The 18,113-nt window shown below is 43.8% G+C and overlaps 1 protein-coding gene across 1 annotated transcript; it reads left to right on the top strand.

The window, feature by feature from the left end:
- The first annotated feature begins 6,365 nt into the window (after positions 1-6,365).
- Positions 6,366-16,090, top strand: LOC125988257 (sodium/potassium-transporting ATPase subunit alpha-1). The gene is made up of 23 exons (XM_049753205.2): positions 6,366-6,557; positions 6,811-6,921; positions 8,456-8,515; positions 9,144-9,245; positions 9,318-9,419; positions 9,496-9,609; positions 9,680-9,814; positions 9,901-10,018; positions 10,087-10,355; positions 10,421-10,729; positions 11,149-11,283; positions 11,430-11,622; positions 11,753-11,928; positions 11,993-12,129; positions 13,029-13,179; positions 13,255-13,423; positions 13,503-13,657; positions 13,745-13,868; positions 13,976-14,121; positions 14,212-14,342; positions 14,473-14,574; positions 14,801-14,892; positions 15,944-16,090. Exons 1-23 carry the CDS (start codon positions 6,546-6,548, stop codon positions 15,970-15,972), a joined length of 3,072 nt encoding a protein of 1,023 aa, XP_049609162.1. The 5' UTR covers positions 6,366-6,545; the 3' UTR covers positions 15,973-16,090.
- Positions 16,091-18,113: the final 2,023 nt, after the last annotated feature.

Genomic DNA, 18,113 nt, shown 5'->3' with positions numbered 1-18,113 from the left:
ATCCGATTGCTGTTTTGTGCACGTGCGCACTGTGCAAAGTGGGGATTGGTGACACACACGCACACACACACACATCTGAATGGCAAGGAGTCAGAGGAGGGAATGATGAGTTACGTAATCCAGCGCACTCGTGGGCCCGATTGAGTAAAAAAGGCTGCAGTAAAATCCCTCGCCGACATCCTGGCGACATTTGCCGATGTGATCATTCATGCGTGTTTCTTCAACATCTTCATTCACAAGCGTGTGTCACACTCAGCCAAATGGCTTTTGTGTCATTTCAGACAGCAAGACTAGGCCAGCGCTGTGTTCATGAGATTAAAAGGAATGCATTTATTTAGAGCAGAATAGGATGAGTTCATCGCGAAGATGGCGCTGACTGTCAATGCTCAATTTTTATAATCCCGCCAACATACAAATGCCCTTAATCCCATGTGCATACACACACACAAACCTGATGAACTTGGCTTTCCAAGTGTGCAGCATCATCACACTGGGGTGGGTCATCCTTAATCCAGAGCTGTGTTCCCTGGATTTTCCCCACCAACTTCATTTCTCCACACCGTGGATACTAGTGCACCTCTTTTACCATCGAGGGTGGACCCTGTTGCTAGGCAACACAGCCCTATGGCAGAATGCTTCAGGGTGTGTGAGTGTATGTGTGTGTGTGTGTGTGTGTGTGACCCAAATCAAAACCCCAGATCATTCAAAATAGTAACTTTCCTTGCAGTAGTTAGTTGTGCATCATATGAATAATCAACAATGAAAAATATCCTGATATTGACTGACCATACAGCTCGGTGGAGCACATCCGCCTCACAGTTAGGAGGGTGCTGGTTTGATTCCTGGCTGAATGAATTAATGGCATGTCAATTCTTTTTAATGGCGAAACATAATTTGCGATACAAGTGTATTGTTTTACAAGCATGGTCACTGAACATATGTCTTAAAAGAATAACAATTTGGGAAAGGCACACTTTTTAACCAAATATACTTATTGCCGCCTAAAGGAAGTACCGTAGACATTTTTGTTGTGTGCTGGGCCTCCGCCACACTAGGTGGCAGTGGCACAGCTTTTAGCTTGTAATTTATTTTTTTCTTTTTGCATGTAAAAGGTTATAGAATAGACAAAATAATTTTGAACGCCATAAGTGGGTGATTGCAGGCTGTCGCAAAACAGCACATTTGCATCAAACAATTCTTCTAAAGGAATGTACCTTTCTTCTCTGATTTATCAAAGTTAATAGAGCAACAGTGTTTAACTCGTCTAATATGGTCCCATTGGTCAGGCCGAGGCGCTTGCATGATTTTGTCTTGAGCCCAAGTGAGCGAGGGGAGGGGAGGGGGTGGAGTGGCTTCGGACTGAACTCACACTTTTGGCAATGGCCCCAGTGTTAAAAGAGGCGGATCCATGCGAGTCAACTGTCACCGACGGCTGCTTGCTCTCGTCTGTGTGTGTGTGTGTGTGTGTCAGGAGCAGCAGCCGCCGATCAGACAGTCTCCATCCTATCATTCCATCCTCGGTTCCCAAAAATACACAATACACCATGTGTGTGCGTGTGGTGCATTGTGTGTGTGCGCGTGGTCATGCATGTGTGTGCTGGTAGTTTTCCATGAGGGAGGCTTGTGAGGGCTCAGGGGGAAAATTTCATATGGAGGGGAGGAGCTGGTCAAAGAATTCTCAACTTGTGTGTAGTGTGTAGTGTGCACATGGATGTGTGTTCCTTTTAAAATGAAGACCAAGGGAAAATATGGGAAGTGTGCTTAAGCAGCAGAGCGGAAAACTCCAAAGCATGAAGGGGGCCAATGCGTCTGTGTGTGTGTACAGGAAATAACATGGTATTGGGCAATAGCCCACTCAAGTCACATGTTTCTTTTGCTGACATTGGGCAGCTATGGAAAAATTGACTCACTGCAATAGCCGACGACACAAGAACAAAAGTGAGGATGATTCGTTTGAAATCTATAACGCACAAAAAGTGACGTTTGTTTCATGGCGTTTGTATTGGAAAAAAATTACACCATGTAATGAACACAAGAGAGAAAAATGAGAACGTTGGTCGAAATGATATCAGGATGACAGAAAGGCTAGACGGGACCAAGAGGGATGAAGACTTGGCACACGGGACAAAGAGAGATGAGCGCATATAATCTAATGAGGACACATGACTGAGTGAAAAAATCATGAGATTAGGACACAAAGCACTGAACACACTGTACAAAGACATCAGGATGGATGATGAGGAGATGAGTCAAGGAAACGTGTTGTGTTATTTTCAGTGTCGTTGCCCACTGAATTTTGTCACAGCTCAAAATACCAACACAGCCACTAATCTCAAAAAAGGTGAGCACACCAAATCTGCCCTAAAATGACAATATTTTCCCAGAACCATCTTGAGTTAGTCGTCTTCCATTCCACCACGATGATGTCACGAAGCTGGTGGATGTTAGAAAATGTCGAGTTCATTTTTGCTATCTGTCAAGAAAGCAGTGCGTCACTTTGGTTTAAAAAGCAGAATTTTTATTAGCGGTGGAAATGAGATTTTGAAATACTCATGTAATGCTCGTTGCCTCACGTAGCCGTGTCTGAGAAGCAAAACAAAGACAGTAGCTCTTTGTTAGCGTTGGCGGCTGGTGGCCCTGGCCCCACCGCCAAGCTCTTTTTTTTTTTTTCATGCCGCTGCTTATGCACTTGCACATAACGCGCAAGCTTTGTGACTTGTCTAATTCCACATTGGCAGGAGGACAAATAGTCTTGTTGCCTCCGACAGACTAACCTGCTTGTCTAGGATTATTATCTTATTTGTTAATATTGACACAAGAAAGTGCTGTTAAGTGCTCCTTCCGAGTCACGTCGTCAAAGTTAAAATCCATCGGTTTATTTTCTATAGGCAAGCGCTTGTGTGTCATTAGGCCACGCCCATCTGATTTTGGGCAACAGGTGGGGAACTCCCTTGACTGGTTGCCATCAAATTGCAGAGGAAATCATTTATTAATACACAACCGTTCGCCGAGTCCTTATTTAAGCAACCATGCGTGGTTTTGGAATGTGGGAGGAAGCTGGAATGCCCAACTGGGGGCCCGAGTTGGGATTTGGATTTTGAGGCTAAACATGCTAGCCACTGAGCCAGCATGCGGCCCAAATTCAAAAGTCTTCTCTAATTGTAACCATATAATCCCAGATCAGATTAGGGACCTGTGGCTGTGCATGTTCTGAATGACAGTTTCACAATCTTTTTCATTCATCGCATTGGTTGAACCCATCAACAATCCAAATTCCATTTATTCTCCTTGGAAAACCAACGTGTGATGCAGGATTTAGGCTACGTTAATATTTTCTTTCCGCACAAATGATCCAACGTTAGCCCAGAACAATATTTGCTCTTAAATCCAATAATACACAAAATGGTGGGTGGCATTTGTTTGCTCAAAAACAGTCTATGAAAAACACTTTTACCTGTGTCATGATAAAGACTATTATCTGAAATTGTTTCTTACAACTGCATACTGTAATCATATCGGATATAAATTATAGGATGTTAACTCAGTCACTCCCATTGACGGCTATAGACGTCAAATCTACATTTTAACTGTGCTGGCAGTTAATGAGTTAAGAAGCTTTCTAAGAATAAATTTAAGAAAATTCTCATGAATGTATTTGGACCCAGAAGGAGACATGACAAGTTTTCTTCTGTGTCTTCTACATCCAGCCCTGCTTTCTGTCGTTACTTTGTATATAGTGTGACATCAAACCTATATGACATAATAAAGGTGACATAATAAGAACAAAGCATTCATAGTAATTATTGTATCAAGGAATGACCAGTCACAAAAATATCGGCGAGTAAAGCACTCTTTTTATGTTTAAAGAAAAATACATGAATAGATTAATACGAATTTGTACGAGACACTTATCTTAGCCTTTAGCTTGGTTAGCATTGCTTGAACTTTTGACCTTGGTTTTAAGCATTTGTGTTTCTGGATCCTTCATTTTTTCCTGCCAAAAAAACTCCCTCAATCCCTCCATGAACTTTATCCAATCATCTGCCACGCTGAAACATTTTCAACCTTTCGTCAAATAAGAGCCAACATTCCGTTATTTCTCAGCGTGACACAAACACCAAGGCTGGGAATTTAGAGCAGCCATGCAAAAGTCTCTGTTGGACGAAAGACAGGATAGTCTGCGCAATAATCAATGGGTAAGAATATTACTTAAACTGTTTCCGCTAGATGTTGTAACATCCTGGGATTGGCTTACTTCTGTTTTCTCTCACGACGGGTTCATGTGCAAGTCACACTTTCAGAATAGGGCATCTCTTTTTGTTTAAAATCTAAAAATATACTTGACATTCACTCGCCATCTTAACACAAGAGGCTGAGAAACACCCAGCTCTTAATACCCCCCTCCCCCCGCCAGATATTCAAGTAATACTAACACAATGGAAGCTCTTCTTGCCTTCAAAACAACGGTGGCGATTGTTCGTAAGCTTTATACATTCTTGGAGAAAAAAAAACATCCTGATGAGAAATAGGAGTCCTTGAGATGTTTTCCCCAGAGGACGAAGAATGTCATGTGAACGTTTCTTTAACCTATGAAAATTCAAAAGTAGGACACTGAACAGAAATCTTTCATTGTCATTCAATTGTGACACACACTCGAGGTTCAGCGGGCCTAATCTGCCGTTGATCACGCTTAGAGTCAATCAGTGGCTAGCCACTATCACAAAGTTGTAAAACGTAACTTTGGTTTGATTATTAAACATTTTAAAGGTCTATACGCCTCTCGTGGTACAAAGTCCAGAACATGGCAGTATTTCAGCTCGTGGATGATTTTTTTTTTTTGTAAACTGAACATTTAATCACAGCTGTGATCTCGCGAAGGGCACATTGTTAGCTTACATGCTAGCTCTACGTAGAGGGCACATTGTTAGCTTACAAGGCTTTGTTTAGGGTTAAACATAACCCACAACCGGTCCTCACGCCATCCGCTGCGACAAATGTGGTTTGGGGCTTTGGTCTGCAAATTCCTCAATGAGTAAAAATAAAAAGCCTGGAAAGCGTCACGGCTCCTACGTGTTTTGAAAGAGGGCGTTCGCTTTTGTCAAAAAGAGGATACGAGCTCCACATGTGCGACTTGGTGCTCCAGTTTTCACAAACCTTTTCCTGCACGGGGGTCTTATTGTTCTGCACAGAGCTGCTGGCATTATAATTCAGAACTCTGGCTCCTTTTGGCCCTTTTTATCTGCGCTGGCCCGGCTTCGTCATTTTTGTTGGCTCTGTGTCATAAGATTTTAAAAGAGACAACCCGCCCTGCAGCCTTAAACAGGTTTTGCAGCACCCCCCCCCCCCCCCCCCCCCTTGACCCCTCCCCCATCCCTCCACAAGTGTGTGACCGTAAACAGTTTGACGTTTACTAAATACACTTCTAGCCCTTCCCCCTGCCTCCTTCCCTCCCTCCGCCGGCAACCAACAAGGACAACCTTTCCTCCTTGCCGGCTTCACTGAACAGTAACAGAAGCTTCTTAGTTTCATATTGGGCTCGATCAGGGGTCACTTTTAGCAACTGTTGCCAATTCCTCATTTTTTCCACTGTTGTAGAACTAGTTGGAAAGATTGATTCTACGTGGGCGCTAAAATCAGGGAACCTTGCATATCCACCATGTTGGAATGTTATAATATTCATTAACTATCCAGCCTTTGTATGTGGAAACACTTTCAAGGACGTTTCTGGGACACAGCGTTTCTCAGTCTGTCATTAAAGCACGCTCTTCTCAGCTTTACGGCTTCCTGCTAAGCAAACAAACCACTACTTCCTGTACAGGTTTCCTGCTTTTGCAGCAACTCAACTTTAATACAAAATCAATGTATCGCTCCAGAGTACTAGTTAAATCTACTTTTTATTTTATTATTTTGAAATAGACATCAAACCTTTCCTGCCATGTCAGGTTCAGGTATATCACCACATTAACCACATAAGCTTTGCATCTTATCTCAGCTTAGTAGCAAAACTCAGTTTCGACCTCTGACCCCCGACAGGGAAAGTGACCTTCTCCCCTTTAGCCTCTTTTAGCCTTTGTCATTCAAACACTTAAGCTCACTGGACTTTTACCTCTGACTAACCTTGAGTTAAAGGAGGCCTAAATTGGGCCAAAGAGTAAGGAGCAAATGAAGGGCAAGATTCTCTTCCGTACTTTGCCGTTAAGTCCCCACCCACCCGCTTTAAAGGCCACCGTTACTACTCACCTGTTCGGTTTCAGCCACCCCCCAACCCCCACGCAACCAACCCCCTTCAGTCTCCCCCTTGGTTCAAACTCCTCCTCCGACCCCCCTTTTGCCAGGTAGGTATAAAGGTATGCTAATTTGAAGCCGCCTATCTTCTCTGCTTGGGCAAGGGAGGAATACGTCAGGCTTGCAGAGAGGGGGAGAGAGAGAAGAGGGAGAGTGTGTGTGTGTGAGAGAGAGAGAGCAAGAGAGAGAGAGAGAGGCGGAGTAGGCAAGTTAAAGTTAAAGACAATTGGATTGGCTGCTCTCGGGCTGACACTGCAAGCATGGGGTTGGGAGTAAGTATTGGAACTTGTTGCTCACATGCTCTGGCCTAGTTTTGTTGAAGTCTTGTGGTTCACTTTGAGATGAAGTTCAGGCTAAATTTTCCTTACAGTCATGCGAGTCTTTCCACAGTACTTGCTGACTGACTGACATTTAAGAAATAATTAGCACATGTTTGTTTGAGTTTGTTTGAGTAACAAACAGGCAGACTTTTTTCACCTCACTTATAGAAAGACTCATTTTGTCCTTCTTATCTTTTTAATCCAGCGAGGGAAAGATGAATACAAACTGGCCGCCACGTCTGATGGCAAAAGCAAGAAAGACAAGAAGGCGAAAGAAAAAAAGGATATGGATGACCTAAAGAAAGAAGTGGATCTGGTGAGTTCTCCGCGTAAATAGCCGGAAAAATGTTTGTGAACCCGCAAAGCAAGACCGCCTTGGACGCATGACCCGACTTAGGCTCTGTCACGCCGCCGTCGGCTGCCATTGGTTAGTAAGCGCCGCGGCCCGGACAAACACTCGGTTTTGACCTCGCGTCACATGAAAGGAGGCTGTGTGCCCTCAATTTCACAAGAGCTGCTTTTGCTAACGGACACAGGCGCCGTCATGTGTTAGTCATTTCGCGCTGTGAGTTATTAAACCTTCTCAGAGGGAAGCAGGAATAACCATTATGGGCGCTTTTTTTGCCACAGAAGTGCAAACTTGAAGTGTTGTTGCACAAAATGGACATTTTAGCCTTTTGTTTCCCCCCCTCAGTATGAATATGCTTTCAAATTTTCTCAAGAAGAAAATGAGAGAGAAGTTGCGTTCGCCATTCAGCAGCCTTAGTGGACTATTTGCTAGGTAGGAGGAGCTTTGCAAATCTTCTATCTGTGTTTGGAACAATGAAGGACATTGTGACCTTCAGATACGACAATGTCCTTCAACTAGGTCAGGTCAAGATGTGGTCGTTTGTCAAAACGATCGAATGAATGTAAACTTTTAACAGTCCATCTCCCAATCAGATAACAAAGTGTTAAAACTATTTCTTTAATTCATGTTTGTTCAATTGTCTTGTCTGACTTTGACAAGGTCACGCTGATGAGTGCTTGTTAAGTTCAACTTCCGTATGCATTGTTCCATTGTTACCGCCGATCGTTATTGAAAGAGCAACAAAAGGTTACAAATTGCTCCGTCGGTAACATAAAAGGTCATAAATTGGCTCTTTGGGTGAAATATTAATGATTATGAGCTTCGGTGTGTCTCAAAGTCCTCGAAGGACATAGCGGAACCATAACGACTGTATCAACAGCGTGGCGTCACGTCCGATCCTCAAGATCTTTGTGGAAGTCAAGAAACAATGGCAGCAGTAGTGAAACAATGATGAAGCTGTTAATGATTATGTCTTTCAATGTCTGAAACGGAGGCCAGACTGAGTTGGACTTTTTAGTCCTGCTTGAAGATATTTGAATGCCTGTCGAATTTGGAAGTCAGAGTCAGATACAGAACCGGTAGCTCATTATGTAAATTTTATTTTGGTTTTTCCCGGTGGGCGTTGAAACAAATTCTGTGTAGGCGCATGCATGCATGCATGAGCTTGTTCAATCGTATCGCACTTGGTTACATCACTTTTACGAAATCAACTTGTGAAACAGTCCATAAACCACGTGGCTTTTGTTAAATGTACACAAGCAATCTTGCAGAGCAGCTGATATTCTTCAGCTGACCATTTCTGGCTTCTTGCAGCTTCGCCCACGCGTTAGACTTTTCAATCCGCAGCAGACACTGTTATTGATGGATTCATCTTCAAATTGTATTGTATTCTGTAGATCCATAATCCTCATTTTCGTCTTTGAGATCCCTGTTGGAGACATGACGGTTGAATTTTCTCTTCTTTCTCACTGAAAATTTCATTGTGCCTCTTCTTCTCTAGGATGATCATAAGCTCACCTTGGATGAGCTTCATAGGAAGTACGGAACCGACCTGGCCAGGGTAAGTTTCAAGCGTGTCATGAATAGTTGTAATAAAATAAAATAAAATTAAATTAAATTAAATTAAATTAAATTAAATTAAATTAATATAGCGGTGAAAAATTGATTAACAAATAATTAGACTTGATCATCATGTATCCGTGTAGTGAAGAGTAATTTACATCTTCATGTCCATGTCTGCTTTCAATTGAGGAATTTCTTGATGAATTTTGTCAAACAAATTTCAGTTTAGCTTCAGGATGACCTGGGAGTGATTGAATAGGATCTGATGACAAGGCACAATACAACCTCACATAGAGCAGACACTGAACTCATGTTGATTACCTACTGAAACTTGATCTGTCTCAGTTTTCCCCTAAACAAAGTCTTCATTCTCATTGACTTTGTCAACTCCCACTTTTTTTTTTTTCTTTACTACAAAAACATGACCTTGACTGAGAGTCTGAGTACATTCTGCTCTGGAATAACACAACCTCTCTCTCCTTGCCACTTTCACACATGTAATTTTGGACACAGCACCTTCTATCTTACTTGACGCATTATTATTTTTTTAAATCAACTGAGCATGAATTTTCTATCTCCCCAGCTTGCATATATTGTATTCTTTTTTTTTTTACGATTGTATTTAGGGTCTGTCCTCCGCCAGAGCAAAGGAGATTCTTCTCCGCGATGGTCCGAACGCTCTGACGCCGCCACCCACTACCCCCGAGTGGGTGAAGTTCTGTCGACAGGTAAAATAAATTCACATGAATTCAGCGTTCACCATTTGGCCGCTGTGTTCATTGTGAATATCTCCTTGCCAGCTTTTTGGAGGTTTCTCAATGCTTCTCTGGATTGGAGCCATCCTCTGCTTCCTCGCTTACGGCATCCAGGCAGCGTCCGAAGATGAACCCGCCAATGATAACGTAAATCAGTCTTTGTGAGTGTGGCAGCCATGTTTTTTTTTTTGGGACACTGTTGAAACCATTCTTGTTCTTATAGTTGTACCTGGGTGTTGTGCTTTCTGCCGTCGTCATCATCACCGGTTGCTTCTCCTACTACCAAGAGGCCAAGAGCTCCAAGATCATGGAGTCTTTCAAAAATCTGGTCCCACAGGTGAGTTTTAGATAATCCACATCAGATTAATCACAAAGTGACGTGCCTCTAAATATCAACTGGTTTGTAGCAAGCCTTGGTTATCCGTGACGGAGAGAAGAACAACATAAACGCAGAGGAGGTGGTGGCGGGAGACTTGGTGGAGGTTAAAGGTGGAGACAGGATTCCGGCGGATCTGCGAATCATCTCTGCCCATGGTTGCAAGGTTATTATTCATCTCTGGAAACAGACATTTGTCTGGCATGCTACTTGGAAGCAGCCAACGTAATTTGGTTTGTTTCGCCCATCCAGGTGGACAACTCCTCTTTGACTGGTGAATCCGAGCCACAGACCCGTACCCCAGACTTCTCTAATGACAACCCACTGGAGACCAGGAATATTGCTTTCTTCTCTACCAACTGCATTGAAGGTCTCGCTTCTGATAAATAAGTTATTCGTTTTGAGAATGTTGAATGACTTTTGAAAATCTTTGTCCAGGCACGGCCAGAGGAATCGTCATCAACACCGGAGACCGCACCGTCATGGGTCGCATTGCCACCTTGGCGTCAAGTCTGGAAGGCGGCAAAACTCCCATTGCCGTTGAGATCGAGCACTTCATCCACATCATCACTGGCGTGGCTGTTTTCCTGGGTGTGTCCTTTTTCATCCTATCCCTCATTCTCGGGTACGGGTGGCTGGAAGCCGTCATCTTCCTCATTGGCATCATCGTGGCCAACGTGCCGGAGGGTCTCCTGGCTACCGTCACTGTGAGTCCCAAGTCTTTGCCTGACCTCAGTGGGCTCTCAGCATCTAATCGGCTTCTCGTTTCCAGGTATGTCTGACTTTGACTGCCAAGCGTATGGCCAAGAAGAACTGCTTGGTGAAGAATCTGGAAGCCGTCGAGACTCTGGGCTCCACCTCCACCATCTGCTCAGACAAGACTGGCACCTTGACCCAAAACAGGATGACGGTTGCCCACATGTGGTTCGACAACCAGATCCATGAGGCGGACACGACTGAGAACCAGAGCGGGACATCTTTTGACAGGAGCTCTGAGTCCTGGGGTGCCCTGGCCAGAATCGCCGGACTCTGTAACCGTGCTGTCTTCCTGGCAGAGCAGAGCAACATTCCCATCCTCAAGGTATTAACTTGTTTTGCTTTCATCGATTTGTCAGATCCTGAACGTTTTGGTTTAGGTGACTGCTACAACAAAAACTGAATAGTTGACCACTGATACGAGACAAAAAAAAATATGCTTTCTTATTATGTCATGCTTAATTAATTGGTTGAGAAGACATGTCACCAACCCATTCATTTGAAGGTTTTGATGAAATTAGAAAGACTCTGTGAGTTTCTCCGCAGTATGAGCTAGCAAATAAAACCCCCACCACAAATCAACTGCGCAACAAATTTTCATAAAAGCTTGAAATGTTTTCATAAATAACTTTTGCTACTTGGCAGATATGCAGATCAATTCTTTAATGAGCGCCACCAAACTGTGCAGAAGAACCCCATGGTGCTTGTAACGTGTTCACTGATCTGACTACTTTCGATTGACAGAGGGACGTGGCTGGAGATGCCTCGGAGGCTGCTCTTCTCAAATGCATTGAGTTGTGCTGTGGATCGGTCAAAAGCATGCGAGAGAAATACCAAAAGGTTGCCGAAATCCCCTTCAACTCCACCAACAAGTACCAGGTAAACAGCAAAAAAAAGTGCCCATGACCTACTCACCTACGCCCTCTAGTGGATGGAGTCTTTATATCTTTATGAAGCCATTTCTTGTGTCTTGGTGAACTTCTCACTCGAGTTTTAAATGAGTGTTTACCTGACTCGATTTACAGCTCTCCATCCATAAGAACTCAACCCCTGGAGAGAGCAAACATCTGCTAGTCATGAAGGGTGCCCCAGAGAGAATTTTGGATCGCTGCTCCACCATCATGATGCACGGCAAAGAGCAGACACTGGATGAGGAAATGAAAGACGCTTTCCAGAATGCCTACGTTGAGCTAGGAGGACTTGGGGAGAGAGTGCTCGGTAAGTCCTTGGTAGATCAAAATCCTAAAGTCAGGAATGGACTCCGGATAAGTAGTTCTTGAATGTTCTACATCAGTCCAAAAACATCTCCCGTACGTTCAATTAAAAATCCCCATCAATGTTTTTTTAGGTTTCTGCCATTTCAATTTGCCCGATGACCAGTTCCCAGAAGGCTTTGCCTTTGACACCGAGGAGGTCAACTTTCCTACTGAGAAGTTGTGCTTCATCGGCCTCATGTCCATGATCGATCCTCCTCGTGCCGCCGTGCCAGATGCTGTTGGAAAATGCAGAAGCGCCGGTATCAAGGTAAAACTTACCAACCAATTGTCTTTCATTCTATCAATGACCATACCTTTCTCTCCTCCCATAGGTTATCATGGTAACAGGCGATCATCCAATCACAGCCAAGGCCATCGCCAAGGGTGTGGGCATCATCTCTGAAGGCAATGAGACAGTTGAAGACATTGCGGCTCGCTTGAACGTTCCAATAACCGAGGTCAACCCCAGGTTTGTACCCACCTCAGACCTTGTGACCGTTGGCATTTGGAAATCCTCACGGCATTCAAATACATCATCTTGCTTAAGCTGATCTTTAAATCACTGTCTGCACTGCACTCAGCATAAATGCTTCTACCCCTGAGTCATTGCAGAGAAATAAATCTTCACGTTCACAAACATATTTATCATTCCGCTTGTGTCTCTCAAATTCTTAACTTCGCCCCCCTGGGTACGAACAAAATATTTTATCGTAAAGATTTGTCGCCTGCTTTTCCAGTAAGTTGGCTCATCTGAGGTGAGCTGGCTTTTAGTCACTCTGTCCCTTTCAGAGAATGTTCCAAAGAAGGACACCTCTGTTGCGAATCTGATACGATCTCACAAGCTGGCGAAATGCTGGGCCGACTTCAACGGCCATTTTGTTTAGCTATCTGAGATGCGGGACAGCCGCTGAAAAGATCTGAAACCTTGGTCTTAGAGGGTTTGTGCGAAAGAGGCTTATGTCAGTGAGATAAAACACCGCAACTGCCACTCAAGAGTACAAAGTGATTCAGCGTCTTTGGGGTTGCTTTCAAGTTTTTTTTCCCCGTTCAGTTTTTTCTTCCCCATATTGTCCCAAATTTTTGTAAAGGTCTAGTTTTTATTCTTCTCTTTACTTAATGGTCCTCAAATGGAAGATCTGTCTCTCATTCTTTGTGCTTCAGCGTCAACCTCCATTTTTTTTGTTTTCTTCTGCGTCCACTCGTTTCCCATTGACGATACAGAAGTGACAATTCTCTTGTCAGCCGGTGAAAATGGACTGGAAAATTCACATACATTATGGTCCAAACCTATAAAATGGAAACATGAGTATTGTGGTTAACTGAACCAAACGAGGATGTCAACTAAAACTACTTTGACTTCCTTTTCAGGGATGCTAAGGCCTGTGTTGTCCACGGTGGTGAGCTGAAGGATATGACCTCAGAGCAGCTGGATGACATCCTCAAGCACCACACCGAGATTGTCTTTGCCAGAACCTCCCCGCAACAGAAGCTAATCATTGTGGAGGGTTGCCAACGACAGGTCAGACATTCAGTCGTACGCGTAACATTTCTCGCTAAGGTGCTGACAGCTCCTGCCGTTCGCTCGTCGATACAGGGAGCCATCGTTGCCGTGACCGGTGACGGCGTCAACGACTCTCCGGCTCTGAAGAAAGCCGACATCGGCGTCGCCATGGGAATTGCCGGCTCGGACGTCTCCAAGCAGGCGGCTGACATGATCCTGCTGGATGATAACTTTGCTTCTATTGTTACTGGAGTTGAAGAAGGTACTGTGGCATTTTTAAGACAACCTACATTAAATTGAATCTTATCGAGTAATATTTGTGCTTGTATTCCTTTGGTCAGGCCGCCTGATCTTTGACAATTTGAAGAAGTCCATCGCCTACACACTAACCAGCAACATCCCTGAGATTTCGCCTTTCCTCCTCTTTATCATTGCCAATATCCCTCTGCCTCTGGGAACCGTCACCATCCTCTGTATCGACCTGGGAACTGACATGGTGGGTGTCGAATATCTTTCGGACAGCTTTGGTCACAATTCCGTGGTGTCTGTGCCCAGATAAGTAACATTGTTTCCAAACCGACAGGTTCCGGCTATCTCACTGGCTTACGAAGCAGCCGAGAGCGATATCATGAAGAGGCAGCCCAGAAACCCCAAAACAGACAAACTGGTGAACGAGAGGCTCATCAGCATTGCCTACGGACAAATCGGTACATTTATTAAGAATCCCCAGCTTGCCGCCCGTCCCAAACAGGAAGCTCACCTGCAGTGGTTTTTATCGCAGTTCTAAAGTTGAGTCCTCTTGATCCTCCATTAGGTATGATGCAAGCCACAGCGGGCTTCTTCACATACTTTGTGATCTTAGCCGAAAACGGCTTCCTGCCTATGGACTTACTGGGTATTCGAGTTCTTTGGGATGACAAATATGTAAATGACCTGGAAGACAGCTACGGGCAGCAATGGGTCAGTGGTTCTCATAGAAGGCGGAGCCTAAGATGACAAATGTGGTCGGAAAGAGGCTAAAGATTTTTTTTATTTGATTTTTTTATCCAGACATATGAGCGTAGGAAGATTGTCGAGTTCACCTGCCACACCTCCTTTTTCGCAAGTATCGTCATTGTGCAGTGGGCCGATTTGATCATCTGCAAGACAAGGAGGAACTCCATCCTGCAGCAAGGCATGAAGTACGTTCATGGTGGTGTGATGGAACCGAGATATTTTATCTGGAACAAAACAACCTGTAGCATCAACAGCACAAAATTAGACATAGACAAACTAACATGGGAAATAACTCTTGATTGTTTTTGATCTTAGGAACCGCATCCTTATCTTCGGACTGTTTGAAGAGACAGCCCTGGCTGCTTTCCTGTCATACTGCCCTGGCATGGACGTTGCGCTAAGAATGTACCCACTTAAGTGAGTGAATATCCATCCATCCATCCATCCATCCATCCATCCATCCATCCATCCATCCATCCATCCATCCATCCATCCATCCATCCATCCATCCATCCATCCATCCATCCATCCATCCATCCATCCATCCATCCATCCATCCATCCATCCATCCATCCATCCATCCATCCATCCATCCATCCATCCATCCATCCATCCAAACTAACTTCTTCTTCCATGACCTCAGGCCAACTTGGTGGTTCTGCGCCTTCCCCTATTCACTGCTTATCTTCCTCTACGATGAGGCAAGAAGATACATTCTCAGACGCAACCCAGGCGGTAAGACTATTTATCCCCTTCTATCTGCACGCGCTTTAATAGCATCCACACATTTAGCAAAGAAGCGAGGTTATAGTTTGTCATCCTCTCTTGGTAGCGAGACGAAGGGTCGTTTTTAGAATGGGCTGAAAGAGTGAGGAGCTATTTTTCCTACTGGTCTGACATCGGCATTCAGAACGAGGCTGACCCAATATGCGCATGCATTTATATCATTCAATGCCTCAATGCGGGTCAGCGAGCCGCGGCAGATGGTGGGGTCCTTGTGGGATTTGAACTCTCAACTCAGCCATTGTTGATGCTTGAATCTACCCACCGCCTGAGCAAAACTCGTAGAACCTGTATGCGGGCACAACCTGTGTGCGGGCTTAGGAGGATGCAGCTGTGTTTCGATACACAATTTGAGTGTGTGTGTTTGTGTGAGTGCTCCATCTGAGCCTTGCAACACACATGGGTGAGTGCTGCCCATCCATGTTGAACAATGTGACTGTCACAATTGCACCCAAAGCATTTCTGGCACAGCTTAACATTCATACAGGTTAAAACGTTTGCTATGTAAGAGGCTCAACAAAATTAGATTGTTTTTTTGTTTTTTTTTCAACTCGAGGATGATGTCATTAACTCAGGGATTCACGCAACATCCGCTAATCTTTTCTGGACTGTAACAGTAATGGCTGCCACATTCACAATAAGATGATGCTGATATAAACAGTCTATTTTTTTTTTTTTTTTTTTTAGAAACAAGGAGTTCACAATATATTTTTTTTCAATCTGTTGAATTGTTTTTCAAGACCCATATGAAAATCGATAACGTACTTATTTATTTTTTATTATGAGGTAGCTGTAGTTTATGCACACATGAAGGAAATAACTTATCGAGTTTTTTTTTATTAATCTGCTTTTGCTATAATGTGATCAGATTTATTGATATGACGTCATAATTCCTAATCTCAGCCCCATAATTACCTGGTCGATAATTATCGTGCATCCATGGAGAATACTCTCCGAACGGCTCTCTGGCAAAGAGGCTAATTGTGTCTCCTTTGATTTCCAGGTTGGGTGGAGCAAGAGACATACTACTGAGTTGGACGTTATGTACTGCCATGTTACATACTAGTTTGAGGCACCACACAGATTCCATCAATAAATTAATTTCTTGATTACATGTCAATAAACAACACCCGACTATTATGTAACACAAGGCTACTTGAGATTTATTTTTGCTTTTATTTGTGCTTGATCTGACACCAGCAAAAGGATTTACGGCCTCCTGGAATTGTACGCAAACTTAGAGCTCAGCAAACAAGGAGAGTATTTAAACGAAACATTAACTGAGTGAGATTCTGCTAGTCCACTAATCATTCCATCTGTTAATCGTGTCAGCGTTATCTAGCACGACCAGAAAGAGTAAGAGGGAGCATGTCAGAGCATTGTGTGTGTGCGTGTGTGTGTGTGTCCATTATCTCAAGAGCCTGTGTTTGCAAAAGGGTCACACTGTTGAACATTGACGCAACGAGGCCCTCAGTGAAAATGACGCAGCCATCGACTCTGTATTTACCTTGGTCATTATTAAGGACCCTTCACTCCTCTTGTCTGTGTAGGTTTTGTAAGTTCATGCACACGGACAGGGACATTATTGCAACTTGAGAGTCCAGAGAATAATAATAATAATTAATAATAATAATAGGGGAAAGGGTGATCGTTTTTGTAATCAATTATGAAAGGCATTGATTGGCATATGCGGTTAAATGTTTTTTTTTTTTTTTTAAATAATATAGTGACATAAATTCACCCCTAGATCCAAATAGAAATATTCTCATTCAAGATTCCGAAAAAGGAACGGTGTCGGTTTGAGTAGAAGTTTGTAACCTAATGGTGAATAACTGCGGAGACTCAACAATGATGCTTAGTGGTGCCAGACAACCCCCTGAGGGAACATTTTAGTAGTCTGTGCCATAAAAGAAACATTAAAAAAAAAAAAAAAAAACAAGAAGGGTGGAAGAAAATAATGGCCTCAGTTTGGCTGCGGATGTGTTTTTGTTGATGCTTTGCTACAAATATGTCTAACAAATCCTCATGCCAGTAAACAATTCAACTAGGGGGAGTGGAGAGAGGGAGAGAGAGCGGAGCGGGCAGGTCGACATTATCATGCCTTCATCCTCCGTTCACAAGCACCAGAACGTGCCTGTTGCTATGGCAACTCATTTGAGAGCCCCCCCCCCCTTTCAGACTCTCTCCTTCCAACATCTAAATAAAATCTATGCTATTTATAGAGCAAAACTAACAACACGCAATCGACACCGATCGCACATGCGACGATGCGAACGCAAAACGAAAATAAGAGCGCACGCGCACGCGCACAGAGCTGCTGCTGGGCACCAATCTGTGCCTTCAGGCTTTTGTTTGGTCATTTGGTGATTTGGAAAGTTTTAAGTTTCCAGTGTCCCAAGCTTCATTGTGAAGTCCACGGCGACGCATCAGAAACACAGTCCGTTTCAGAAAAAGCTGGACAGTGGGCTACTGTGTGCGCGCGCGCGCTCCGGAACAAGGCAACAAGAAATGGCCCACAAGGCTTGCATGGTTTGTCAGCGGTATTGGCTGCAGTGTGTTTTAATCTCTAACCAATTGCATCTCTGCAAGGGTGACAAAAGTGGACTGAACATACTGGAGCCAGCATAGCTCTCCCAACGGAGGCAGCGAGCCAGAGAATCCTGTTTGAAGAAACAATGAGCAGGGGCTCCACTTGTCAAGAGAGGAGAACCGTGGATATGCCAAGTGGGCCCCACATCCAAAAGGGGCCAGTCCGTGTGTGCGTGCCTGGGTGTGTGTGTGTATGACAAATTCCGTTCGATGCCACTTTTTCGTGTCACAAAAGAGAAAATTGCTCATCAACGTGTGAATGAGAATTTGGAAACAAGCAAGCTGGCTGCACGCAAAGCGCCATGCACACCAGCTGTCAAGCCGGGTGAGGTGTGGATGAATCAGTCACTGTGTGTGGTAGGTGCGCACTCGATGACTCTAAACATATTTTTACATATATTACATGTGTTTGCAAATACATACAAAAAAATAATGTGAATTACTTCTACTTGAGTGCATTGTTTTCCTCATCCATGATAAATAAGGTCTATTCTGATTGCAAGGCAAGCTGGAAAAAAAAGGATATGGATAGATAGAGATAGATTAGAGCAAGAAAAACGCCCAATAAATGAGGACGCCCCGCC

Source organism: Syngnathus scovelli, chromosome 2, assembly GCF_024217435.2.
Source record: "Syngnathus scovelli strain Florida chromosome 2, RoL_Ssco_1.2, whole genome shotgun sequence".
NCBI lineage: Eukaryota > Metazoa > Chordata > Actinopteri > Syngnathiformes > Syngnathidae > Syngnathus > Syngnathus scovelli.
This window is presented reverse-complemented; position numbering and strand designations above follow the sequence as displayed.